At 46.6% G+C, this 26,182-nt stretch overlaps 1 protein-coding gene across 1 annotated transcript in view; it reads left to right on the plus strand.

Annotated features, from left to right (window-relative positions):
* The window catches only part of si:dkey-92j12.5 (multiple PDZ domain protein), a 37,449-nt gene extending 15,506 nt beyond the window's left edge, over positions 1 to 21,943 (plus strand). The window contains exons 20-44 of the mRNA XM_068591890.1: positions 651 to 849; positions 4,166 to 4,516; positions 6,444 to 6,623; positions 7,121 to 7,298; positions 8,767 to 8,877; positions 9,096 to 9,161; positions 9,553 to 9,621; positions 10,131 to 10,218; positions 11,054 to 11,262; positions 11,429 to 11,520; positions 12,472 to 12,574; positions 12,703 to 12,783; positions 14,132 to 14,194; positions 14,298 to 14,618; positions 14,831 to 14,914; positions 15,532 to 15,725; positions 16,480 to 16,627; positions 16,707 to 16,778; positions 16,956 to 17,052; positions 17,222 to 17,265; positions 17,658 to 17,780; positions 18,052 to 18,156; positions 18,861 to 18,955; positions 20,628 to 20,751; positions 21,373 to 21,943. Coding sequence (XP_068447991.1) covers positions 651 to 849; positions 4,166 to 4,516; positions 6,444 to 6,623; positions 7,121 to 7,298; positions 8,767 to 8,877; positions 9,096 to 9,161; positions 9,553 to 9,621; positions 10,131 to 10,218; positions 11,054 to 11,262; positions 11,429 to 11,520; positions 12,472 to 12,574; positions 12,703 to 12,783; positions 14,132 to 14,194; positions 14,298 to 14,618; positions 14,831 to 14,914; positions 15,532 to 15,725; positions 16,480 to 16,627; positions 16,707 to 16,778; positions 16,956 to 17,052; positions 17,222 to 17,265; positions 17,658 to 17,780; positions 18,052 to 18,156; positions 18,861 to 18,955; positions 20,628 to 20,751; positions 21,373 to 21,519 — 3,344 coding nt within the window. The 3' untranslated portion in view covers positions 21,520 to 21,943. The remainder of the gene's footprint in view (positions 1 to 650; positions 850 to 4,165; positions 4,517 to 6,443; positions 6,624 to 7,120; positions 7,299 to 8,766; positions 8,878 to 9,095; positions 9,162 to 9,552; positions 9,622 to 10,130; positions 10,219 to 11,053; positions 11,263 to 11,428; positions 11,521 to 12,471; positions 12,575 to 12,702; positions 12,784 to 14,131; positions 14,195 to 14,297; positions 14,619 to 14,830; positions 14,915 to 15,531; positions 15,726 to 16,479; positions 16,628 to 16,706; positions 16,779 to 16,955; positions 17,053 to 17,221; positions 17,266 to 17,657; positions 17,781 to 18,051; positions 18,157 to 18,860; positions 18,956 to 20,627; positions 20,752 to 21,372) is intronic.
* The last annotated feature ends 4,239 nt before the right edge of the window (positions 21,944 to 26,182 follow it).

Below are 26,182 nucleotides of genomic sequence, written 5' to 3' on the forward strand. Positions count from 1 at the left end.
AGACATTCTTCATTAACTCACCTCTTCTTTCTCATGAAATGTGTGACTTCTGTTCGTCTTTGTCAGCAGCCGTAGCCGTGTATTCCAGGCACTATGATTGTATTGTAATTTGAATGTAATACCAAAAAAAAAACAAAAAAGAAAAACAATAAATGATTTATTTGATCAAAAAAAACAAAGCATAGTCATTTCTTTGACCAACTTCAAATTATGTACGACCATAGTGTTGTGGATGTGCGTAGTCCTCCAGTAGACGGCAGAGTAGTAACGCAGGACTAGATCACGCCGTCGGTTGTGTGTGCGTGTGTGTGCATGTGTGTGTGTGTGCGTGCATGTGTGTGCGTGCTTCTGCCTGTTTGCATTAATGAAGTGTTTGCGTAATCCGCCTATAGCGTGTGATTGGATCAAGCCAAAGTCAGGTGTTTGTGGTACCGGCATGGGGGTGGGAGGGGTAAGGGTGGGGGTCACCTGCGTCCTCTGCAGGTCGTCCGCGACCGCGCAGCCTCCGTGACGGATGGTGCCGCGTAAATATCAAGCGTGAGCGGCCATGTTTGCGTGCTAATCTGCCTTAGTGCCTGTCTTGATTATGCTGATTTCGCCGGAAACCGCCACTCACCTGTGCCCGTGCGTGTGCGTGTGCGTGTTGGCAGGGATGTCGGTGAGCGCTATCAAGGACGGCTCAGGCATGCTGGTGCGCAGCGTGGTCCAGGGGGGCTCTGTCAGCCAGGATGGCAGGCTGGGGGTGGGGGACGCCATCTTGGCCATGAACGGAGAGCCGACCTCCCACCTGACCAACGCCAGGGCCAGAGCCGCGCTGCGCAGACACTCCGTCGTAGGGCCGGAGATAAGGTGAGGAGCCAGTCACTGTCCCCAACGGCACACACACAACAAACACACACAAAACAGAGCAGGTAGCCAGCAGGTCCATGTGGGGCCGTGAGGTTTACATCTGGGCTGCAGATAAACGTCCCAAGTGGGTTCGTCACGATGGCCTCACCTGTGTTTGACCATATGGGTTGGATTATCCTCCATATAATAAATAATAGAGTGATGGGGCTTTAGTCTTGGAAATGTCAAAGATTAGCAACAACATTGATTTGATAGCATTTGTGTTTTTCACGGTTTTATACTGCAGTGACAGTGAGATTAAATAAATGTGTTTTTTATGGAAGTCAATGAGACATTTTTGGCCATGAAGGTGTCCAAAGGGAGAATTTATGACACTGCATGAAAAACACAAATGCAATAAAATAATAAAAGTGTGGAAATGGTGTACCTGAATTAAATTATTAACCATATTTGCTGTTTATATTGCTCCTAATTGCGGTTGAGTATTTTCAACATAAAATTGTTTGTTTGTGTCGAATCCAAAACCCCAAAATACAGCGGGTCCAACAGACCCACAACACCTGCTGAGTAACAAAAAAGTGAACAACATACAAGAACTTTTTGGATCCCACGACACAAATCAGCATCACGGCAAGAGCGTGAGAGTCGGCGACACTTTTTGTGGCGCGGAAAAAAAGAAAAGCTGATTCACTTCTATTGCTTTCACGTGTCGTTCCCTCTTGCCGTAGTTTCTGCACGTCCTCGCTCAAAGAAACCAGTTAAGCTCTTAGTTTAAAGAGAGTTTTGAAAAAAAGGTCCTTTGGGTATGCAGAGAACAATCATCCACTGGAGGAATAAAAAAACAGAGTAATTGAATACTCACATTTCCTGGCTCTCGACGGTGCGCATACGGCTCGAGTGAGCGAGTATGTGGAACAAGATAAATATAAATACGAGCGCTGCGCAGTCACAAAACACGGCCGGCGCCGTCTCCGTCGCCACCTTGTTCGGTTTGACGCTGCGGCCGCCATTGAGCAAGGCGCCGCGGTCGTGTTAAATTCATTTCGATGATGTTTTTTTTCTTTTCAAAGATTGTCTCGAGGGTGGAAAATTTGGTAAATAATAACTTTCCACATCGACACGACGCTTTTTGTCGCTGTTTGGAGATGCGCTCCACCTCCACCAGCCCTGCTAAACTCTCTCTCTCTCTGTCACACACACACACACACACACACACACACACACAAACCTACGCACACGCATACACAGCCTTTCAATGGTCTAACCTCCAAAAACACCTTTTTCCTGCTATGGGAAATATCTCTGAATAATTCATCCCTCATCTCACCTTGAACAGTGTGCTTCTGAATAAAAGAGCGCTTTAAAGAGCCTCTCATAGATGCACACTACAACACACACACACACACACACACACACACACACACACAGAAAGACAACCACATTCTGTCTTCCTCTATCACCCTCACGCACACGCTCCCGCTGCCTCCTCCTCCTGACAAGCACTGCAGACAAACTAGCGGAGTGGAGTGGAGGCAGATGAGTCGCTCTGGCAGTCTCCGAATGAGACCGACATAGACGGGTGAGGGCTTGTCACTATCAAACCGCCTCCGTTGAGACACGACAGGCTGTCCGCACGGCTCAGTCACAACAGCTTAGCGCCGAAGACCTCCATATTCAATCTGCCACCGTGAGAGGAATTGGCTGTTTGGGGCTCAAACGGCGTCCACACGGCGATGCTGCAGCTGGAGGAGTCTTTGACACGTTTACTTAAATGATGTTGTTTGCGGCGTCTTAGATAGATCAGGATTTTTGTTTAATTATTGTTATACATTGGAGGTTTTTGGGAAATCTTGCAACTGTCTTGAATCAGAATCTTTTAGTAAAGAAAAGAAGAAATCCTCCAACTGCAGCACAATCGATGTGAATGGAGAGGAGGCGTATTTATTTGACATGTTAGACAGCAGCCTTAAAGTTAAAGGTTGTTTTTCAGGTCTGTTATATAGGAAAAATGCAATATTAGTTGCTTATTGATTACTCGGGATGAATATAATCATTTTTCATTATTTATTTTACATCGCTTCAGGTGTTTCCTGCCTTCCCTTTACCTTATTTATTGGTGCATAGTTAAATAGATAAAGTTAAACCATTAATAAAAAACTACCAAACAGACTCTTTTTTTTAAAAATGAGCTCATTTGCTTTCATGCAGAGTTGGTCGAGAAGATCAATACCACTCTCACTCAACCTCACAGCAACAACAACACTCCAGGAAGTCACCACGACTTAGCGGAAAACACACACACACACACACACACACACACACACACACACACACACATAGACACACACACACGTTGCTTATCAAGCTTTTATGATGCTGGCAGGCAGATATTTAGACGGATCCACGGCTGTTTCAGTCTTCGTAAGCTAAGCTAAGCTAAGCTAAGCTAGCCTGCTGGTGGTTGTAGCTTCATGTCTCCAGCACGGACATGAGAGTGCTGTGTCAATCTTCTTGATGAGAAAAGGGAATCAAATAATCGATTTCTCAAAGCCAACACGTGTCGCGTCCCCCTCCGGCAGTGACAGAGGTACCAAGAGGCGCTCAGTGCAGATCTCTGCAGCGACCACTGCTGCACTGCGTGATTAAATGACTACGGCCTGCAATTGGCGAGCACAATGTCACCAGTGGGCTCTGAAACACACTTCAGTCAAACTCGAGGAACGAGTGTCGACGCCTGCAGGCAATTCTCGTCGGACTTGGTGAGCGTTTCGCCAAACGCGCCGTCCAAAACCATGAAAGTGAGCTAACTGTCTCCCCCAAATGTGCTTCTTGGCGCGCAGCGGCGGCACTCAGCAGGATGCGTGCCGTTAAGTTACCGTCCAAAACACCACGAGTGAGTGCACTGGGCTGTGTGTCATCACTGACAGCCCCCTACCGGCACGAGGGGGTCGGCTTTGAGCGGCGAGCGAGGAGCCAGCGGGCCGTCAATGGCGGCGGATGAAACGGGCAATTCAAGTTGTTTTGGGAAAAAAGCGTGAGTCACTGCAACCACCAGGCGTCCTTGATCACTGGCCGCCCCGAGAATAGTACGCGTTATGCTGCAGGACGATGCGAGATTAGCCTGGACAGACACGGAGGAGCCGATCACATGATCGTCCATAGCGGAGATGATGATGATAACAATAATTAGGATCCATCTATCTAAGTGCAATGTCATTTCTGTCATTCCTTGTCATTGTCTGGTGCATCGTTTGGAAAACTTAAGTTATATTAATATGTTTTTTCCCCTCTTTCCCCACATTCCCCCGGCCCCCAGCATAACCTATGTCCCAGCCCATCAGGTGGATCAGTACCGTACCCGTCTGTGTTTACCCCCTCTGGACTCCATCGCGGCCGACAGCGCCTCTTCCTCACCCACCCCGCCGACCCCTTCTCCGGAGCCCGCCAGATCCCCCCGTCCGTTCAGAGCTCCGGCTCCGGCTCCGGCTCCGGCTCCGGCTCCGGCTGCGTCTCCGGCTGCGTCTCCGGCCGCCTTCAGACCCGTCGCCTCGGTCAAGTTCAAAGCCGCGGCGCTGGATCCTGCGGCGGTCAGAGCCGGCGCTGCATCCAAAGCTGCATTCGGAGGCCCGTTCGCGGCCCCTACCATCACCCCGGCCCCGGACTCGAGGTAACGTAAGGTCTCACTCGGCTATTTTCGGTCACCTAATCCCCGCTGAGGGCCCCGGAGTGCAAGATAAACCTGTCCCAGGGCTCCGGCTTTATGACGTATACGTCGACGCAGAGAGGAGTCAGACCTTGAAATGCTATTCCTCACACGCTGTGGGTTCTACGTTTCAACCTTGGGCTTTTGATTTTTTTTCAATCGCAGCCGGGGGTTTTAAGAACACATCGCACATCTTCAGTTATACCCAGCAGCTTTTATTCACACTAATGATCCGAGTTATTATCTGACACGTTAATTAGCCGTGTCCACGATGGGGGGGGGGGGGTAAAAACAAATGCGTTCCCGCGCAACTCGGCACGAGCCTCTTCCGGTTCCGCATTTTTCCCCGTCTCCGTCCTCCCTCGTTATTGAAGGCGAAAGCCTCCACCGGACGTTGAATCTCCTGGGTTATATTTAGCCGTTCGCTTATGGATCTCCGCGCTGACTGTCAGCGAAAATGAATTGTTTCGCTTCTGCCTGTCGCTGCTTTCGCTCCGTCTTCTTGCCTCCGCCTTTTACTCCCTCCTCGCTCACTCCCATTTCTCTCCGCAGGCTTTTTCCCCCATCCTTTTTTTCGGCTGCCCCTTATCTCAAAACACGTCGTCTTTGTCTCCCTCTCTCTCGCTCTCCCTCTGCTACACTTCTGCCTCGACTCCTTGCGTCTACATCCGTCTCTCATCTCGACTCCCACCCCCCGCCCCTCACCTCATTTTCCCTCTCTCCTCCCCTGCCTTGTTACTATCCCCCTCTCCTGGCCGCTCTCCTCCTCAGCCCTGGTGGAACCATTTGTTCTGCCCTCTTCTGTAACTTAACTGGCTATAGGCTCCCGCTGTGCAGATAGCAGCACTATCACTCACCTCCGTGGGCTTATTACAGCCCTCCACCGTTAAATATATTCATGAAAAATCCTCTCCTTCTCTACCTCCTTCTTTCACACATATACAGTGTGTGTGTGTGTAGCTATACAAAGAAACGCCTACACATTTATTTATTTATATACACACACACACACAGTGTAAAGACACTACCTTAGTGTGACCTCGCTGGCAGAAAATGTGTATTTTCAGCTCTATTTGCAACTAAAGCGGTGGATCATCTTAAAGCCTGCCAAGATATAAATCACTATTTGCAGTGTGTTACAGCGGGGCGGGGACGCGGCCAGCGGCTGATCCCATTGTCGATTATTTTCTTAATTAGTCGATCAGTTTGGTCGATAAAAGGTGAGAAAATCGGGACAAATCTGTGTTTCCCCAAATCCAAAGACGACGACGTCCTTAAATGCTTTTTAATCTTTTTGTGCACAACTCAAAGTTGTTCAGCGCGTCACGTTCTCACTTTAAGAAGCTGGAATGATGTAAACCTGAATCTTCTTCCAACCGATTCATCGATCATCAAACTATTGATGACGATGAATTCAGTAGTTGCCAACTAACTTATTAAGTTTTGATAATAACCACAAGAGGGCTGCGATTTTTATATATATATATATATATATATATATATATACTATTTTCACTGCCATTCATCTCTAGATTTTTTTTAATTTCTTTTGTCACAGCATTGATCAAATTTTCCAGTTCAAACTCGGATCCGTTTGATTTATATTGACAGAAAAACAACAAATGCTCTCATCTGAGAGGCTGGAATGAAAGAATATTTGGCATTTCTGCTAAATGAAATGAGATGACAACGAATCAATGACCAAAATATGCATATTTATATCAATTTACTTTTAATTGACGATCAAATTACGATCAATTGGATGCATATTTGATCGAAATTAATATCTGACACTTTGATCAAGGACAACGATGTGCAATAAATCATCCTGTGTTCTGGTCAACATTTATTTATTTATTTCTGTTTGCTTGTTGTTTTTCTCCACCCCCAGTTGGCAGATTCTGAAATCTCTCCCTCCCAAGAAGGAGGAAGAGGAGGAAGAGGAGGAGGAGGAGACCGCTGCAGATGTGAAAGCCTCACAGCCGGAGGCGGCGGCGGCGGCGGCGGTACAGGTGGACGGAGAGGAGGAGCTTCCCGCTCACGCCGCCGTTTCTTGGGATCAACCGAGAAGGTGTGTGAATCAGTAACGACCTCCATTAGATTTTAATCAGATTTCCCATCTCCATGATGCCCTGTTATCCTCGCCCTGCCAGCGGAGGCTTAGCAGAATCTCAGGTTATGTTTCACAGCGGCGGCGGAGCAGCACAGCGCAGACTCATATTTCTTAAGGCCCGGAGAATCCGACGGCTCTCACAACCCGTATTTATCACAGTGTCCCGCTCCGATAAATCCCATAAGCCCCGCCGCCGTGCAAAGATCGGCTTTTGTGTGCCTCTTCCCCGGCAGGTATGATATTCTATTGTTTTGACTTAATCTTCGAAAGTCTAAGCAGCGGATAGAAGCTGAAGAAAGAGCACACCCACCGAATTAATCCCCCTGCTTTGTGCATTTCCATCGTGACGTTTCAAACCAAAGTAGGTCCTCATCAGACACACAGGAGGAGGTGCGTCCACCTTCACCTTCACACACACCCGTTAGCTTTCGGCTACGCCTCGCTTTGTGTTGCAGCGTGCGGCTGACGCGAGCGCCCGGCCGGTCCCTGGGCATCAGCATCATGGGAGGCAGAGGCATGGGCCGGAGACTGAGCACCGGAGAGATGATGAGGGGAGTCTTCGTCAAGCACATCCTCCTCGACAGCCCGGCAGCACATAACGGCACCCTTCGGACCGGAGACAGGATACTAGAGGTGCGTGTGTGTGTGTTTGTGTTTGTGTGTTTATGCTTCTACACACAAGAGATTGTCTGCATGCGCGCTGTGGCCACTCGTGCAATAATCTGGTATTGTCTGAGGTGTCTGTTGTGTTGAAAGATGACAATATGTTCCAGTGCTGAACCCTCATGTTCACTAAAATAACCTAAAAAAAAACTTCTGTTCACTCCATCCCGCCAGCTACTGTCGGGTCAAAGTTCAGCTTTATTGTCATGATAAAGTAGGAGGGATTGCACAATGCAAAGCAATTAGGCCCCCTCCATCCCACCCACACACACACACACACACACACACACACATCGGTGTTAGAACTAGAACGTACTAATTAACTTAACTGAAAAATAACTCTTTAAGCATTTTCATCAGCATAATTTAACCGTTACACATTACCGTAAAAGTCGGGATACAAGCGGCGACTATCTTCGGAGAGAGTTTTCCGCTAGCTCCGCGCTGTAGCCAGCTAGCGCTGCTGCTAGCTCCCCGCTAAAGCTCTCTGCTAGCTCTGCGCTAGTTCTACGACAACCACCGAAGGCAGCGGGGACGCGGGCGGTAACAGCAGGGCGCTACTAGCAGCGCTAGCTTGCTACAGCGGGGACTTGTAACCCGACTTTTACGGTAGCTAGCTTGCCACTGTTTTGCCATCTCATTCCTAAAAAGATAGGTGTTTATTTCATTTCAATTTACAACAGACTCTGTTGTAAATTATTGTGGCACACTTTAAGATAGATACTGGCATCAAATGTAAGCGAAACACAGTCATTGACTGGAAAGCTGTATTCATGTGATGGTGATGGTTTCCACAGGCGCCATTTTATTGTAGCGTGATGGGTTTTTTTTAAACTTGCAGTCACTGTATGAAGTGTTGTGACCTCAAAGCAGAGCTGGGGCATTCAGGGGAGGAATGCTCTCCTGTGTTTGGTGGCATTGAAGGCTTTCTGAGCGGTCGCCGCAGCAGAAGCACTCCCCATCTAATGCAATTCTTGCAAAAATCTCCAAATGTCAAAAGCTTTTGAAACCAAATCACAGCACAGCTTCTTTTTTTTCCGATGCTGTTCCTCAAGGTCTTGGTGATTCATTGTGATGTTTTGAAAGGACTTTCTTGAGTGGCGAAAAATGTTTTTTCACATTCGCTCCAAATCGGTGTAACAAATGCTAAAGTGACGACGGGAACGACCGTCATAGGATCCCAGCATTGTGCGCTCAGCCCTTTTACGCTTTCACAGTTCATTTAAATCAATGAATTCGACCAGAACAACTTGACACGCGCTGCTGAGCTGCTTCTCAAAGAAATCCCATTTTTTAGATGATGCACACTTCTATGTGATGTCCACCATTGATCTGCTGAAGGACTTTGCACTAAAAAAGACAACTACGGGTCTGCGTGGGAATGTCTTTTTTAACAGTATTTGCTGTGTGTGTGTGTGTGTGTGTTGACCTGTCCAAGGTGTGCGGCGTGGACCTAAGAGATGCCAGCCACGAGCAGGCGGTGGAGGCCATCCGCAGGGCCGGAGACTCCGTGGTCTTCCTGGTGCAGTCCGGACAACACAGATCTCAGGTACTGAAAATAATCTGTCGGAGAGAACTCTAATCTGAAGTTTTCAGTTGTGTCGTGCGTGGGAGTTTTCCTTGCATGTGAGTATGAAGTCCTCTGGGCACAAAGCATACGCTCCGACTGAAAAACACCTTCGCGCCGCACGCGTCCGCCGCCGCTCAGACGCTCACCTTCCCTCTCGGCATGTTCTTTCTCTCTCTCTCTCTCTCTCTCGCCCACAGTCCCCGATGCTCGCCAACCACGAGAGACGAACCCCGACGCCCCAGTCGAACTCGCACGGCGGCAAGGTAACACTTTGATCTTCACACGCGGAAATGTAGTATTCAAAAAGAAAGAAAATTGCATTGTGTCAAAAAAATGTTACGCCGTTTCCTCGCCCGACGGAAAGTCTGAAAAAGAAAAAAAAAAAATCTGTTTTTCAATGTCGTGACTTTAGAGTTCACTGGAACAGATGACAAGCTGTGAAATCCTTTTCCCTCACTTTCTGCTCCCACACTGTGACTGATGTTTGGCTTTGTGTGGCTGTAGTGTGTATTTTATATATATATTTATGGACATACACATATATAGGATGAGTCAATAACGCCCCCATGCTATTCTAAAATGAATGATGTGTTCTTTTTGAGGCGTAGATTGATGTTTCGCTGGAACTGTATCTGTTTCCCCTCCTGATCGTAGGAAGCAGAGACTCTCAGTCGGTTCCTTACCCTCTCCCCCACAAACCCCTTCACTCCCACCCCCTTTAAGGTTGGTACATTACTCTGTGTGTGTGTGTGTGTGTGTGTGTTATCGTTGGCATGCACCATCTTAAAAGCAGCCTCGTGCTAAGCCAACTTCCCCCCCTCCACCACCCTCCCAAAAACAGGAAAAAACCTCAATTAATGTGCATGCTTGGAGATAGAACGCAGTTCAAAGTCCCTCGCAGCTACCTCACTTGTTTGAGCCCTTTTGTTTTGCTCCTTTGGTGGAGATGCGTAACTCTCCAAATAGACGGCGTGTTCTTTTGAAGTTCTCTTCCTATGCCGCTTGTTAATCGCTTACAAAATAATGCATGATTTCGGTCATCTTTCATGTTATTTTTAGCCGACATTAAACACCGTGTTCATTAATTCAGCCTCAGTTCAGTCAGTTGTATATATATATTTTTTTTTTTTACCGAATTGAGCCTCGGGGGTCGTCCAACTCGAGCCCGAGGGGACCCCCTCGGAGGCATCTCCAGCTCCGCCTCGCTCAATAATGCAACGCTCTCTCCCAAGGTGCCTTCGTCGACATCCGACGGAACGGATCGGAGGAGCGTGGCGGCGCCGGCCACGGCGGCCGAGAGCGAGGGCGATACCGGCAGGAGTAAGTCTGCGTCACCAAAGACGCCGCTCACACTCACCCTCACCCTCCCCCGTCCTTGTTGATTATCAGTTCAGGGGGGGCCACTTTCCCGCGGCGAAGGCCACGTGATGCCCTCCGGCCCCCCAGAGAGACAACACACTCCTCATCACAAGAGAACCGAAAACACTTCACTCGGGAGTCTCGCTCGCCTTTCAGACGTCGCTCTTGAACCGTCACGATTTCAAGGTCCGTTGTTTGAAAGAGGTATTCATGCGACGCCTCGACCGAGCCTTTCTCGCGGGAGCCACTCAGACCTCCGCCACCCTGCCCCTCCTCCGCCGCGCCTGCTTCTTTGTGCACCTGCAGCGGTTTAAGTGCACTGTGGAGTTTTCTTGTAAACATGCAGCATCCGCCTCGACTTGCGCGGATCCTCAAGGTTCTCAACAGATGGGTCACGTACACTTCTTCTCCCGTTGAATGCTTTTAAAAGCTGATAATTATTATTTTTTACACATAATATGCATCGCTTGCGGCCGCGTCCGCGTCGCCGTATCCTTCGCCTCCTTTTGTTGGCGTGATGTTGTGTTTGTCGGCAATATTGCTGGATCTTTACAAATCAATGAGGAGGTTTGAAAACATGCCCGCACACACGCGGCACTTCGGAGATGTAGATCCGTCAGGGTCAAATAAACACCAGAGGCAGCTTGAGGCGGTCTTTGTGACCATTCTTTTTCCACGTAAAGTTAAGATATTGCGGCATCCCTCACTCACGCGCTGCTTTATTTAGACGTGAAATGTCGGCGTCAGCCATTTTTACTCCTTGTTAACTCTCGCCCTTCCTTTTTTTTTCTACTAGAAAAGATGCTCCAGCGTTACGGCAGCCTGTCCGGGAAGCTCCACATGATCGAGCTGGAGAAGGACCCGGCGGCCCTCGGCCTCGGGATCGGCCTCTCGGGCAACAAGGACGGCTCCAGGGCCCGGATGAGCGTCCACGTGGCTCACGTCGACCCCCGAGGACCCGCCGGTCTGGACGGGAGGATACGGGTCGGGGACGAGCTGCTGGAGGTACGGAGGATGCGTGGGGAAAAAAATGGATGAGAGAGTTTTTAAAGGAGGCCAAGATGGGGTGGGTTACCGCCACGTAAGAAGGAGGTGATGAGGAGATTTAAAGGAGGCGTGAGAGGAAGGAGTCGGCGACGACACGGTACACGATGCGTGATTCTTTTTCCAGATCAACGGTCAGATCCTGTACGGCCGGAGTCACCAGAACGCCTCCACCATCATCAACAACGCTCCGGCTAAAGTCAAGATCATCCTCATCAGGTGCAGAAGCAGTTTCAGATTATTATTTTTTCTGAGGGTGTCGTTTGCATTTGGATGAATGGATGAATGGATGAATGGATGGATGGATGAATGGGTGGATGGATGGATGGATGGATGGATGGATGAATGGGTGGATGGATGGATGGATGGATGGATGAATGGATGGATGGGTGGATGGGCGGATGGATGGATGAATGGATGGATGGATGGATAAATGGATGGATGAATGGATGGATGGATGGATGCATGGATGGATGGGTGGGTGGATAGATAAATGGATGGATGGATGGATGGATGGATGAATGGATGGATGGATGGATGGATGGATGGATAAATGGATGGATGGATGGATGGATGAATGGATGGGTGGATGGATGGGTGGATGGATCGATGAATGTACGGGTGGATAGATAAATGGATGGATGGATGAATGGATGGATGAATGGATGGATCGGTGGATGGATGGATGAATGGATGGATGGATGGATGGATGGATGGATGGATGGATGGATGGATAAATGGATGGATGGATGGATGGATGGATGGATGGGTGGATGGATGGGTGGATGGATCGATGAATGGACGGGTGGATAGATAAATGGATGGATGGATGGATGGATGAATGGATGGATGAATGGATGGATCGGTGGATGGATGGATGGATGGGTGGATAGATAAATGAATGGATGGGTGGATAGATAAATGGATGGATGAATGGATGGATGAATGGATGGATGAATGGATGGATGGATGGACGAATGGATGGATAAATGGATGGATGGATGAATGGATGGGTGGATAGATAAATGGATGGATGAATGGATGGATGAATGAATGAATGGATGGATGGATGGGTGGGTGGATGGATGGATAAATGGATGGATGGATGGATGGATGGATGGATGTAGACACAGTGTTCAAATTCACTTTAACATTCTGTTCTTCTGATAGGAATAAATCAGCTGTGGGTCAGGTGGGGTCCGCCACATGGAGCGAGGACGCGGCCGGGCGCGAGGGATTAGTCACGGCCGTGCGGCAGCGCGTCCTCCCTCAGGTGCAACACCTTCTCCACTGAATAACAGTGAGCCGCCACGTTGGTGGGAATGTGATTTCAAAGTGAAATCTTTTTTTTCTGCTTATTTTCTTTTCTTTTAAAAAAAATAAAAATAAACCTCCCTCCAGGATCACACAGGTCTCGGCCTCTGCCCGGCAGCCCGGGAGTCCAGGGACGAAGCGGGGGTCCGGCACGCTGGAGCCAGTAAAGTATGACATCATCACAGCGATGACCACACTATTCCTTCATGGAGCCGCTCACGATACGTATCGCGATACACGGGTCATGATTCGATATATATCGTGATATATTGCGTAAAGATGCGATACATAGTGCTTTATATTACAATAATCCATTTCTTTTGTTTTTATGAAAGCGTAAAAATAGAGCTGAAAATACAACCTGGATAGCTTAAAGTGTACATCAAATATTGACATATATATATATAAATACATAAAAATGATATGAAATATTGTATTCTCATTGTGTCACTGAACACATTTTGACCAAAAGGCATTTGCCACAACTTAAAATGCGTACTGTATCTTGTTCTGACCACTTTTAACTTCCATATAGATGCCATAATCATCATATGAAATACATTTCATAAAATAAAGTCTGGCTCCTCCCCTTTTACGCCCCGTCCTGTGGTGTGAGGTGATCGCAGCTCGGTGGTCTGATCGCCCACGCGTCGTCCGCTCTCTCTCTCTCTCTCTCTCTCTCTCTCTCTCTCTCTCTCTCTCTCTCTCTCTCTCTCTCTTTCTCTCTGCAGGGGGGGAGCCAATTATGAATATGCGATATGTGCGGCCCCTGTTGAAGTTTAAGGGTACATTATTAAATTATTATTACTGATGCGTTGAGGTGAAAGCAGCTCTAGATGTTTTAGCTGGATAAAGTGGAGCCAATTTAAAATAACTGTAAAAATGCATCATATTTTATGAGCTGTATTAAATGTGAAAACAGACAGAAAAGAATATTTCTCTCCAAGCTGACGTTGACTTGAAGTGTAAGGTACCAAAGTAGTTAGAAAGAATAAATATAATTCATCGCTGCATTTCATCACAACCTCACAAAAGAGTCCTAAATATATTTCTAAATACATATCTATTTCTTAGTGGTGTCATCTCAGGCTTCATCACAGACTTTTAGATTTATTCCAGCACATCATTTCATCAGATTATTATAATTTGTTGCCGTCTATCAAGGCCTCAATGGCCTGTCTGGGACTTTCGCCGTTCAATAATCAATCAGAAGAACGAGCCATTAACGCGGCGCATTAACACGCGGCTGTAAATCACCAGGTGACGAGACTCCGGTCTCTCTGCCTCTCTGCTGCGACTGCAAGTAACCGAGAGGTGATGATTGTCGTGTTTTAATAGCGATGTCGTCATGTGCGAATAAGCTTTCATGTAGAGCCCCCCCGGGGTTATTCAGATAAGTGTCCTGAGGGTGTGTTTGATTTTTAATTTCGCTTCCTCTTCATTCTTCTGTCGCGGCGTGTACTTTCATCCCTTCTTTTTTTTTTTTTAGCGTTTCATTGTTTCTGTCCGGCTGCAGGACGGCAGGAGACAGCTTGGAGACAGAGTCGTAGCAACGGGTGATGAACCTGTGGCGGCCAAGGTACACACACACACACACACACACACACACACACACACACACACACACTCGATGTCCAGCTGATTTAACGACGTATGACTCACGGGTCCCTCTCTGCGTCCAGGTGCCCAGTTTGGCTCCGGACCGGCGGGTCACCGCCGATGTCTCCGTGGGCCGCTCCAACAGCCCTTCCTCCCCCTCCTCCTCCTCCTCCTCTCCAGCTCTCTCCCGTCCCCGCTCTCTCCCCCCCGCCGCCTCCCTCCCGCTCCCCTTCCCTCCCCCGCCCACCTCTCCCGCGGGGCGCTCCGATTGGCTTGGGGCGGCTCCCGCGACGTCGGACCCCCTGATCGGCCCGGTTGCGGCCGGCGGCGAAACCACCATCGAGTTCTGCAAAGGGAGCGTAGGCCTGGGCCTCAGCATCGTCGGGGGATGCGACACCCTGCTGGTGAGGGCATCAGCTCTTCATTTATCCTGAATATTATGACGTGATGAGACAGTGGAGGTCTGTGTGTGTGTGTTTTCTTCACAATACAACGCATCTGCTCGGGCATTGTCAGTGAGCTGTATTGTGAATAAACTAAGTAGTTCAATGCTGATTTAATTGAGTTGGATTGGACGATCTGCATTAATAGGTGTCTTCTGTTTCCCCTCCACTAGGGGGCAGTGATAATCCACGAAGTAAACGATGGAGGAGCAGCACAGAGAGACGGGAGGCTGCAGGCTGGAGACCACCTATTAGAGGTAACGCACTCTGCTGCCATTATCGTAACACTTTATGCATCACGATAAAGCTGAAATTATATCATTATTCTTTTATTTTGGTGTTCATAAAGTTTATTTCAGTGAATGCATAAACGTATGTCTGATTTCTCACACTTTTATAAGAGATTTTAAATGATATTCAATGTATTTATTTGCACTTATTAGTTGTTATTGTTATCCTGCGAGATGTTCTAACGCCGACGAAGCGGCAACCTCCAGCTCTGAAAAGTGATTTTAACTTCAACGTTCTATCCACCGGCCAGCAGGGGGCGACTCCTCCGGGTTTAAAAAACAAGTCAGATTGGATAGAAGTCTATGAGTTTATGTCTCAATCTCCAGTTTCAAGTCTTCCTCAATGCAGCATAATGTAAAAATGATGGCTCATTTCGAGTCCAACAGACCAGAAAGCAGCGGACGCTTGTGATTGACGTGTCGTTAGCGCGGCGGCGTCCGGTCTGGGAGTTGTCTTTGAACTTCAACCCTTTCCCCGTGTGTTTTTCAAAGCCGAAAAAGCAAATCCGCATGCACAATAAACGCGCTCCTCGCCATGAGTCGTCCTGTAAGGACCCATCTGCTGATGCCGTTCGTCTTCACAGGTCAACGGCATCGACCTGCGGCAGGCCACCCACGACGAGGCCATCGGCGTGCTGCGGCTCACCACCCAGCGCGTCCGCATGTGCGTCTTCAGGCACCAGGAGGCCTACAGGGAGGAGGACCTGTGGGACGTCTTCAGCCTGGAGCTGAGGCCCCGCCCAGGGGAGGGGCTTGGGTTCGCCACCGTGGGGAAGAGGTATTCTTCACAGTGTGGTCGGGAAACAGATTCATTTAGTGGCTTCAGGTCATTTGGGGGTAAAGGGAGAGGGGGGAGGGCGCCTTGTGATAATGAGTTATAGCTGAGAAGTAAAGTTTAGCCCATGCATTTAGAGAATCACGCCCCGATATTAAAAGAGAGCGATTAATCACAAGTATATGGCCGGTTTCTCACCTCAAATGAACCCGAATCCACTCTCAATTATGTCACACATCATATATTCGCCTCCAGGCTGAACAGTCTATATCACATACGACGAGCCTACGACCTCTTCAACCCCCACTTACCCCTTAAAAATAAAATACTTTAACAGGGAAAAGATGGAGGAAACCTCAGGGAGAGCAACTGAGGAGGACCAACATAATGAAGTTACTATAAACTTTATGCATAATCCATATGTCAGAGTACAAAGTCCAAAATTCAAAATGTCATTTTGCTGTACTATCTAAAGGTATTATTTACCTCCATACATTTTGTTTACTCTTTTATTAATCGACTCATACTGGAGAGGGAAATAATTATTAACCATCATTTCAATTGTTTCAAGATCTGAAGTGTTTTCTGGAGCCGTTAGAGGTCAGGCCCTCCGTCACAACACGGTCCGTTATTGTCAAAAATAAATAAAGAAATAAGGTGAAGGACACGTAATTTGCCCAATGGAGTGTGACGTTGTGCTAAACAGCAGCAGCACAGGTCACGTAAACGCTCCTGACCTCAGCTCTCTCCCCAACAGTAATGACACGGGCATCTTTGTGTCAGATCTCATCAGAGGAGGCGTAGCGGATTCGGATGGCAGGTTGTTGCTCGGAGACCAGATCCTGTCAATCAACGGCGAGGACGTCCGCGCGGCATCGCAGGAACACGCGCACGAGCTCCTGCAGGTCGGGGGTTGGTCGTTATTCATGTTTTCAACTCAGATTCGTCCTCTTATGTGAGACCTAACGTGTGATTTGCTCTCAGGGTTGCAGCGGAGCGGTGCACCTGGAGGTGGCTCGCTTCAAAGCTGGGCTGCAGTACTCACAGCAGAGCCAGGTAAGATGTCTGTTTGTAGTCCGCGACAGGCCACCAGAGAAAAGATGGAAAAACGATGTGTTTTTAATTTTATCACGCAGAGAGTCAGGCTCAATGTTGTCAAAGACTCTTGATATGCACGATGTTAACAACGGCACTTTGTGAACTTAGGAGTACTTTAAGTTGTGTTTTATCCAGAGCGAAGACTCCGACTGCTCCACCGTGACCCACTCAAGCGGCTGCGATGCCTCACTCGGCCACCAGAGGGAGACAGACAACAGGACGGGGAGCTACTGTGAGTCGCTCTTCTGTCCTCAAAGCAAATAAATAACACACATATATATATATATATATATATATATATATATATATATATATATATATATATATATATATATATATACGTGGAAGCAATGCTTTTATTATATTCATATATTCAAGCTGATTTCTTTTTCCTTCCACAGCTTTTCAAGACGACCCTGACGCCAAACAAGTCTTCATACAAAAGGTAAAGCGAGAAAAGATAATGAATATACTTGTTTTTATGAGTATTTATTACTTTTAATATATATTTGTACATGCATTTCAGAAGCCATTATATGGTTGTGTGTGTATATATATACATATATATGTGTGCGTGTATACTGTATGTATATGTAGATAGATAGATAGATAGATAGATAGATAGATAGATAGATAGATAGATAGATAGATAGATAGATAGATAGATAGATAGCTTGATTGATTGATTGATTGATTGATTGATTGATTGATTTATTGATTGATTGATTGTGTTTATAGAGAAACAAACCTATCTGGACCCCAGACGTATGTAATATTAGGTGTTTATCGTGTGTGTGTGTGTGTGTGTGTGTGTGTGTGTGTGTGGTATCACCACAGGGGTCATGTGACTCCCTGGGCATCAGTGTAGCAGGAGGAGCGGGCAGTCCCCATGACAACGTGCCTCTTTTTATTGCTACCATGGATACCGATGGACTGGCTGCCAAAACACATCAACTCCAGGTGGGGAGGGGCGGCGCGCTCGCTGCTGGTAAACAGTGAAATGAAGTGTAATGACTTCATTGGAGGGTAAAGATTTTAATTATGACTGTTGCCTCCTTTTTATGATCCAGATTGAGGAGGATAAAGACCAGTGTCTTTGAAAATTACAAACCACAGCGCTTACACAGTATACAGGGCAGGAAATACATCTTACACACACACACAAACACATCCAGAAGGCTTTGTCGAATCATAAAAAGACAGCTTGTGTGTGTGTGTGTGTGTGTGTCAGGCAGGAGACCGGATCCTCAGCATCAATGATGTGTCCGTGGAGGGAATGACTGCCGCCCAGGCTGGAGTCCTGCTGCAGAACGCCACCGGAGCCCTCCATCTGCAGGTGACGTCACGCCGGGACGCGCCCCGGGGCGACCGTGGTCTTTCAATCAGAGGATCGGCGGTTCGATCCCCGGCTCCGTTAGCCCATGTCGACATGTCCTTGAGCAAGACACTTAACCCTAAATCGCTCCCGCAGCTGCGCCTCCTGAGTATGAATGGTTGATGATCCTGATGCGGCACCTTGCATGGTGGCTCCTCCCATCTGTGTGTGAATGGGTGAATGATGTCATGCAGTGTGAAAGCGCTTTGAGTGGTCGGAAGACTAGAAAAGTGCTGTGCGGGTCCATTTGTGTGATAATTTCAGCGAGTCCCCCCCCCACCCTAGTGAACCATGCCATGCGCCCTCATTATTACTTTTTATTTCAATAAAAACTCACCCGGACATAATTAAATACATAAACACAGGAATGAAAATGGTTCCAGTCGTCCCCTCATTATCAGGGGTTTGCATGTGAGCGCGATACTGTAATTTGTAAACCTGACACTGATTTTGTCTTCATGCTAATGAGCCTTGGGGGTGGAGGGGGGGAGATGTTATTTTTGCATGTTCTTTTTGCAAAAAACAATACTCGGTATTGTTTTTGCAAGGAGCTGGATTTCAGCTGCTTTTGACAGGAACATTGTGCGTAAAGGACTGTTATTACAGCAGCAGGATATCAGGTAGTGGTAGTGTCATCCTGTGTGTGTGTGTGTGTGTGTGTCCAGGTGGCAGGCGGTTCTGGTGGGTGCAGCACAAAGGACCACAACGACGGACGGGCGGCGGCGTCAGAACCGCCGAGCAGCTTCCACAACCACCTCTGGTGAGTCGCTTCTCCTGACAGCCTCCCGCCGCCGAGCTTTACTCTCTTCGCTTTGGTTCATTCTCCGAAACGTGGACAGTGGCAACAACAAAAGAAACCTGGCTCCCTTGGCAACAATATGAGTGTGTGTATATCGTCAGAATCAGAACCGTTTATTTGCCAGGTATGTTTACACAAACAAGGATTTCTTTTGTTGGCGGAAGGTGTATAACATTAAACATTAGACGAGACAATCAACAGTCAACAACACCAACATGCATTAGATTAAAGTGTACTATTAAAGTGTACTATTAAAGTGTACTATTAAAGTGTACTATTAAAGTGTACTATTAAAGTGTACTATTAAAGTGACATGCAGGAGAGTGAGCAGTAAGAAGTAGTCCTGACGGGGGACAGGACAATATTTAAACTGCAATAAAAACAGATCCTTAAACTTGTAAAGTAAAATTACAACGCAGTGTTGTTCAGGCTGATCCCTGCTATGTGCATGTGTAAGGCCTTGAGCTTTTACTGTATAGTTTTGGAGAAAAGTGACTTCAAAGTCAGCTAGAATGTAATAATGATATTCATAATGTCACAATTTCCAATATTCAAAGGGCTATAAAAGCAGATCCTTAAACTTGTAAAGTAAAATTACAACGCGTTCCTGTTCAAGCTGACCTCTGCTATGCACGTGTTTGTGGCCTTGAGATTTTACTGCACCCTGAACGTGAAATACAGCAACAGCACTTTTAATCTGTGTGTTCACTAGCGCCACATAGTGGACAAAGGAAGTGGTACAACATGTGCATTAAGTCATCTCCAGCATTTGGAAAGCCTTCGTTGCTCAGATGTTTACGGTAATTTGCTTTCATCGTTTCAGACATATTTGGCGTAGGCTTTTTGTCGGCCATTTTGAATTTAGTGCCTTATTTTTTTTAGTGAGCTCTTCACATCACGATGATGAATTACAAAGCTTTTAGCTCGTGTGGAGCCAGACAATGTTTCGCCATCATGCACGTTATATAATTACTAAGTGCTCCAGCACCAGACGCTGGAGACACGAGGTTGTACAAAATGTGCAATTCCTAATTTCCAGCGATGGTCGAGGAACAGCACCTTATCAACCGGCGTCCTCACTGGTACCCTCAGCGCCAGTGCCTGTTCATCGTTTCTTGCAGCTTTCCTTTTTTTCCTCCAGGATGTTTCCATTGAGATTTAAAATGTCTTTTATCTGGGAGCAGGACGCATCAAAGTTTCATGTGAAAGCACAAAAAACTGACTTCAAACAAAACGACAACAACATCAGAAATGTCACATAAAACAAACAAGTAACAGACCTAAAACAAACACTAAATTGCTTCTACGTTGGTTTTTGGCAGTTTATCAAACCAGACAAAACATTTAAAAGCACTGTTATGAGTCAGAATCTTGTAACTGGCATTTTAATCAAGGATATGATGAACTGAAGCACATTAGTGACCCAAATGTAATTCAGTGTGACCCTAATTGCTTTCGTTTGGCAATTCTGTTATTGCATATTACACAAAAGTTAAAAAAATGGATCATTGTGGGATTCGTCACATTCATCCATATCACATACAGTGCTTTATAAATCTGTCCCGGTGAGATGAGATACTTCTACTTTTACACACAAGGGTATAAGTTGTTTCAATCTCTTCATTTCCCGCAGCGCTCGCACGTATAAGACCGTCTCTCTGGAGAGGGGCCCCTCGGGCCTGGGCTTCAGCATCGTGGGAGGGTTCAGCAGCCCTCACGGGGACCTGCCCATCTACATCAAAACGGTCTTCAACAAGGTGAGAGGACCTGAGATCTCTCGTGGGGCTTCCCGGTAAGGAGACCATTGCAATCCACAGTTATGAATGGCAGGAGGCTGAAAGGGACAGGTCACCCCAAAATCTAAAATATGTCTTTTTCTTCTTACCTGTAGTGCAATTTATCAAGCTGGATGGTTTTAGTGTGAGTTACTTAGTTTCTGAGTCTGTCTTCTCTCCAATTTGATGGGACTATATGGCAACTACAGTTGAGAGAAAATAGTTTCAACACAAAACTGCTCACGACAGTGTATTATCTTTAAGTAACAGGGTCATGATTTCTGGAATGAGACATCACTGCTGAGCTTTTCCAAATTGTGGTTTTTCGGTAGTTTGAGCGCCACAACCCGAGTGCCACATGGTCCCGATAGTCCAGTAAAAAGCACTACGGGGAAGAAGAACAATCATTTTGTGGGTGAACTGTCCCTTTAAGGTTTTCATCAGCTGTAACTTATCGTAAAAGAGCAGAATTTAATTCCCCTTGAATTGGCTAGAAGAGTTAAAAATGCAGTTTTACTTCCATCATACAGCAATGAACCCTTTTAGCAGACTTGAATCCCCCGATGTGCGCTCGGTGACGGGCGTTTTCTTGGCGCCCTGCAGGGTGCGGCTGTGGAGGACGGCCGGCTGAAGCGCGGGGACCAGATCATCGCCGTGAACGGACACTGCCTGGAGGGCGTGACTCACGCCGAGGCCGTGGACATCCTCAAGAAGACCAGAGGGACCGTGGTGCTGACAGTGCTCTCTTGAGAAAACACACGCCCCCCCTCCCTTCTACGCTTGTGCGCGTGTGCGGTCACCGCGTTTCCCGCGACGTAGCCTCGGCAAAGATAACGCCGCCGCCGCCGCCGCCGCCGCCTCGCCACGAACCCGCGAGGAAGTGATTTAGATTTGTTTGCAAACTCACAAGAAGAGTAGACGGTGTTTAGTTGGAGGTGACGGGGGGATGCTACCGCTAACTGCGTGTTAAGCTGCACCGTGAAGTTGTTATTTAGAACTAACGTGCTTATGGATCTTCATATCCCAATCATGAATATATATCTTTATATATTAATACCAGCGGAATATATATTTTAAGTAACTATAAGATGCTAAAAGCAACAGAGGCAACTAATAAATACCATAAAAGTCGGGTTACAAAACGCTCCTACCTTCGGTGGGTGTCCCCGCTTCAGCGAGCTAGCGCTGCTGCTAGCTCCGCTGTCCGAGTCGCACGTCCAGCCGGGCTGGTCCCACTCCCTTCTGTGGTTGTCGGGGAGCTAGCAGGGCGCTAGCAGACAGCTAGCGGAGAGCTTTCAGCCGCGCCAGTGGAATAAAGTACTTTTCATTCATTCAGAGCTAGCAGCAGCTCTAGCGGAGAGGTAGCAGCAGCGCTAGCTGGCTACAGCGGGGAGCTAGCGGGCCACCCACTGAAGGTAGTAGCGGCTTGTAACCCGACTTTTACGGCTAGCTAACTGCTGCTTCTAGATTGAGTCCTCGTGATCCAGTTCAAGGTCTTCCTAATATAAGTTCATATAATACAGCATCGTCGTGAATAAATAACTAACCCGCGAAGAAAAATAATCTGAATCTGCCGACCTGCGCATGCAGACGCAGCGTCACACGTATATATATATTTGCTGTCCTTCTGTTCGTTACATGCCAAGTGCTTCTGCCAATCTTTTGTGTGGCAACAAGCTGTCGGGACGCTCGCTCCTGGAAGACTGTTTCTCTTTTGGTTTCCTTCACGCTCATCGTCGGCTCGAGTAGTCCGTGTTCTTCACATGTCTTTAATACTCAAGGTATCCGTGCGATGGACTCGCATATTTATTCACCGTTTTCATCATGTCTTTTAGGGAGTGTCGTCGATTTAGAAAACCTCGTCCCTGTTTTATATGAATTAATTTGTACTGTGATATTCATGTTTTCTCCACATTTATCATTTATTTTGTCTCATTGATGTCGCTAGCCCCCCAGAGTCGCAGCACACATTGGGGTGTGTGTGTGCTTGTGTGTGTGTGTGTGGCGGGGGGGGGAATTGTGTCACGTTATGTTAACTGAATGTACTGCGAGTGATCTTATTAAATGGTCATTTGTTTAGAGTTTTGTATGCAGAATTTTCTTTTCTTCATCTTCTGTTGATCTGCTCACTTCCTTCCCTGATGTACATCTGTGTGTGAGCGTGTGTGTGTGTGTGTGTGTGTGTGTGTGTGTGATGTTGCAGAGACGCAAGAGTCAGATAAGCTCGTGGATATCTTGTTGTTTGACGTCCAAATCCCACTGAAGAAGTCACCCGGTAATCTGAGGTTCCTGAGCGTCTAATGACAACGTCTCTGCGCTTAAGTTTCTCCAAGAAAAGACGCAGAAAACATTTTTTCCCCCATCATTTTTGATTTCCGAAAAAGTCAAGCTGAATTTTTGCCATGGGGGCTGTTTTATCGTTGTGGTTATGCTTTTTTCTTTCTCTCTCTTTCTCTCTTCTTCCCTCTCTCTCTCTCTCTCTCTCTCTGTCTTTGTCAAACATGAGCACATATTCAAGATCACTCAGGTTTAGTGGAGTGTGTGTCGCAGTACATCACGGAGTGACAGGGCAGCGGTAAATCACAAAGTGACAACAGGAGCGGCGGTGACACGCCCGACAGAGTCGACGCCACACAAAACACACCTAAAGCGCCAGAGGTAAAAGTACTCGCGAGGAATATAAAAACACCGGCTTTTTACATTATCGTAGTATAATCATTGATGCAATTATGTGTTCATTTGTTTAATATTGCAGGGCTGATTTCACTGACTCTGTATTCTGCTCATAGTTCATTTGTTGATTTAATTTAATCTGCAAAGTATAAATGTATCAGAAATCAACGCAGTGGTCCAATATTTATACCAGCAGAAGGTAGTTATGCTGAAGTACAAGTACCTCAACACTAAGCACAGTATTTGAATACACGTACGTGTTTACTTCCCAGACGTAGTTTGAGACTGAAGTTAAAGAACAATGCAGAGCTGTTCCTTTACTCTTTTTGTATTCTTATAAATGCACAGAACTTCTACTTTAATTACCGGACTTACTGTCGACAACCTGACAAACAATACATTTGCACACAAATGTCTCATTTAGGAAATAGGAGGCATCTAGGGAGATCCTGTCTGGAGCCTGCGCATTAATCAAAGCCATCTGTTCACATTGTAAGCTTTATTGAAACCCCGCCACCGCGGTCTGGTTTATCCTCCTCCAGATGAACAATTGCGTCGCCTGAAGGCTGGCGTGAAGAGCTTCTTAAGATGAATAAAATGCTTTTTTTTTGTGCATTTAAACAGAATGTTTCCCACAATATTATGGTTTCTTCGTTTGTGAAATCCAAACTCTTTTTATCTACTAGTTTTTTTGCTTTTTTTTTTATCATTATGTGAGCTTCATTTAATTTTCATAGAACCCTCGTGGGAGCCGCAGGAGGCCATGTGCATTGAAGTCTCCCTGTGTTTCTCTTTCATTAGCAAGGAAAGTGATCCACTGTTTGTTTTTACTCAATTCTCTTTCCTCTCCTCTCCATCGTATATATATATATATATATATATATATATATATATATATATATATATATATATATATATATATATATCCTACGTTTGGGCTCTCCACTGTGGCTGCAAAGCTGTGATGCATTTCTGCAGCTTGAGGACTTCCACGAGAGAGCACACACTTGTCATGAGGCGCTAATGATCCTCTCTCTCTTTCTCTCTCTCTCTCTTTCTCGGGAGGGTAGCAGCGGCCAAATAATTTTTCCTTGTGTGTGTGACTGTCACGTCTTCCCATATTGATGAATCCACAGCATTGTCTTTTTTTTCTGTCAGTGTAACCTGCTGGTGCTGACAGAACAAGACAACTGATGGTGGATCGCCCCCTCCCCTACCTTCCCCCAACACCAACACACACACACAAAACAAGAAAAAAAAAACTCCCTTCTTCTTTTCCCACATTCCCATGAGATTATATTTCAAGATACCAGCATGCATTGCAAAAAAAAATGCCATTCCCAAGCAGTTCAGTCCAGCGCTGTCGCCTCTATACATCCTGCAGGGCTGCACTACCGCCAGCACGCTGCAGTTAGACGCTGCCACCGGTTACGTCTTCATGTACGTCTCAGGCTGTCACGAGCAAATGAGCTGCACTGATGGGACATTTGGTGCAGAGAAAACACGGGGCTGGGCGCTCGTGTCACGTCAATTTATTCGGCGGCGGCGCCCCCGAAGAGAGAGATAATGAGACGCCGTCGTAGCAGCTTTAGCGGTGGAGCCGCCTCATCGGGTTACGGGCTTTTGAAAAGCGCTCCTTCCACGTGAATTCAGTTTGATTCAAAAATGTATTCAGTTGTTTGTCTCACACTGTTCTCCGCATCCAAAAGCGGTTTTCTAAGCTTGTTCGCCGTTAAATTGTTCTGTTTATTCATGTTTTTTTTAAATGAGGATTTCCAAAAAGAAAAAAACATTTGTATCTCCCATTTCACAACTCAGTGTAACTTCAGTTAATGAAAGGTAAGTTGTGAAACTGTCTAGTCGTACCTGTTACTGACTGATTAGACAAACACTACATATCCCAACACCCCCTGACATTAAACTCTAGTCTAGCAAAAACATTTAGCGGGAAAAAAAATCCATACTGCAAGACATAGCACTTTTCAAGTGCCAAACAACATGGCTGTCTTCTATCAATGGACTTCATTAAGATGAAAGTGCTGATACTTATATGTGCTAAGACCAGCTGTTTGCACAAATTCTTCCGAGAGAGAGAGAGAGAGAGAGAGAGAGAGAGAGAGAGAGAGAGAGAGAGAGAGAGAGAGAGATCTATATTCTTGATCAGAGGCAAAAAAGCATATTAAAAAAATAAAATCTGCATTAAAAATATCAATGCTTGGCTTTTTAGATTGTAACAAGCACATGACTCATACTGCGGCAGTAATGTGTTACATCCACATGAGGGCGATGTGTGTGTATGTATGTGTGTGTATGTGTGTGTGTGTGTGCTTCTATGAAGACATGAGGACATTTGCAAGGACTCGATGTGACTCATCGCTGAGAAGCAACATTACATCTAAGTGCTTTGCTGGTGAGCCTCCAGGCCTCAGACACTTGCGCCTGCAGTAAAGGCCTCTATATTAAGACCCGTCTGTAGTGTGTTCATACCGTACAGCAGGGCATATTATTCACATGGAAATGGGCCCAGATTGAGTGCACAATGAGTGGAATAGCAACATCAAACCCTGTCAAAGACTGTCGCCATTCATCTTACAGATAGATGAACTGTATCTGCATGAATACACATAATTAGGAGCTTATAAAGGGGACACAAGGGGATAAATAGTCCGCTATAGTCTCTACTTACCAACAGCAGACTCTGACTACAATTTATACCGAATACACAAACACAGACACACAC

Source organism: Clinocottus analis, unplaced genomic scaffold (genome assembly GCF_023055335.1).
Source record: "Clinocottus analis isolate CAN_PGR_092001 unplaced genomic scaffold, fCliAna1.0.p SCAF_26, whole genome shotgun sequence".
Classification (NCBI taxonomy): Eukaryota; Metazoa; Chordata; class Actinopteri; order Perciformes; family Cottidae; genus Clinocottus; species Clinocottus analis.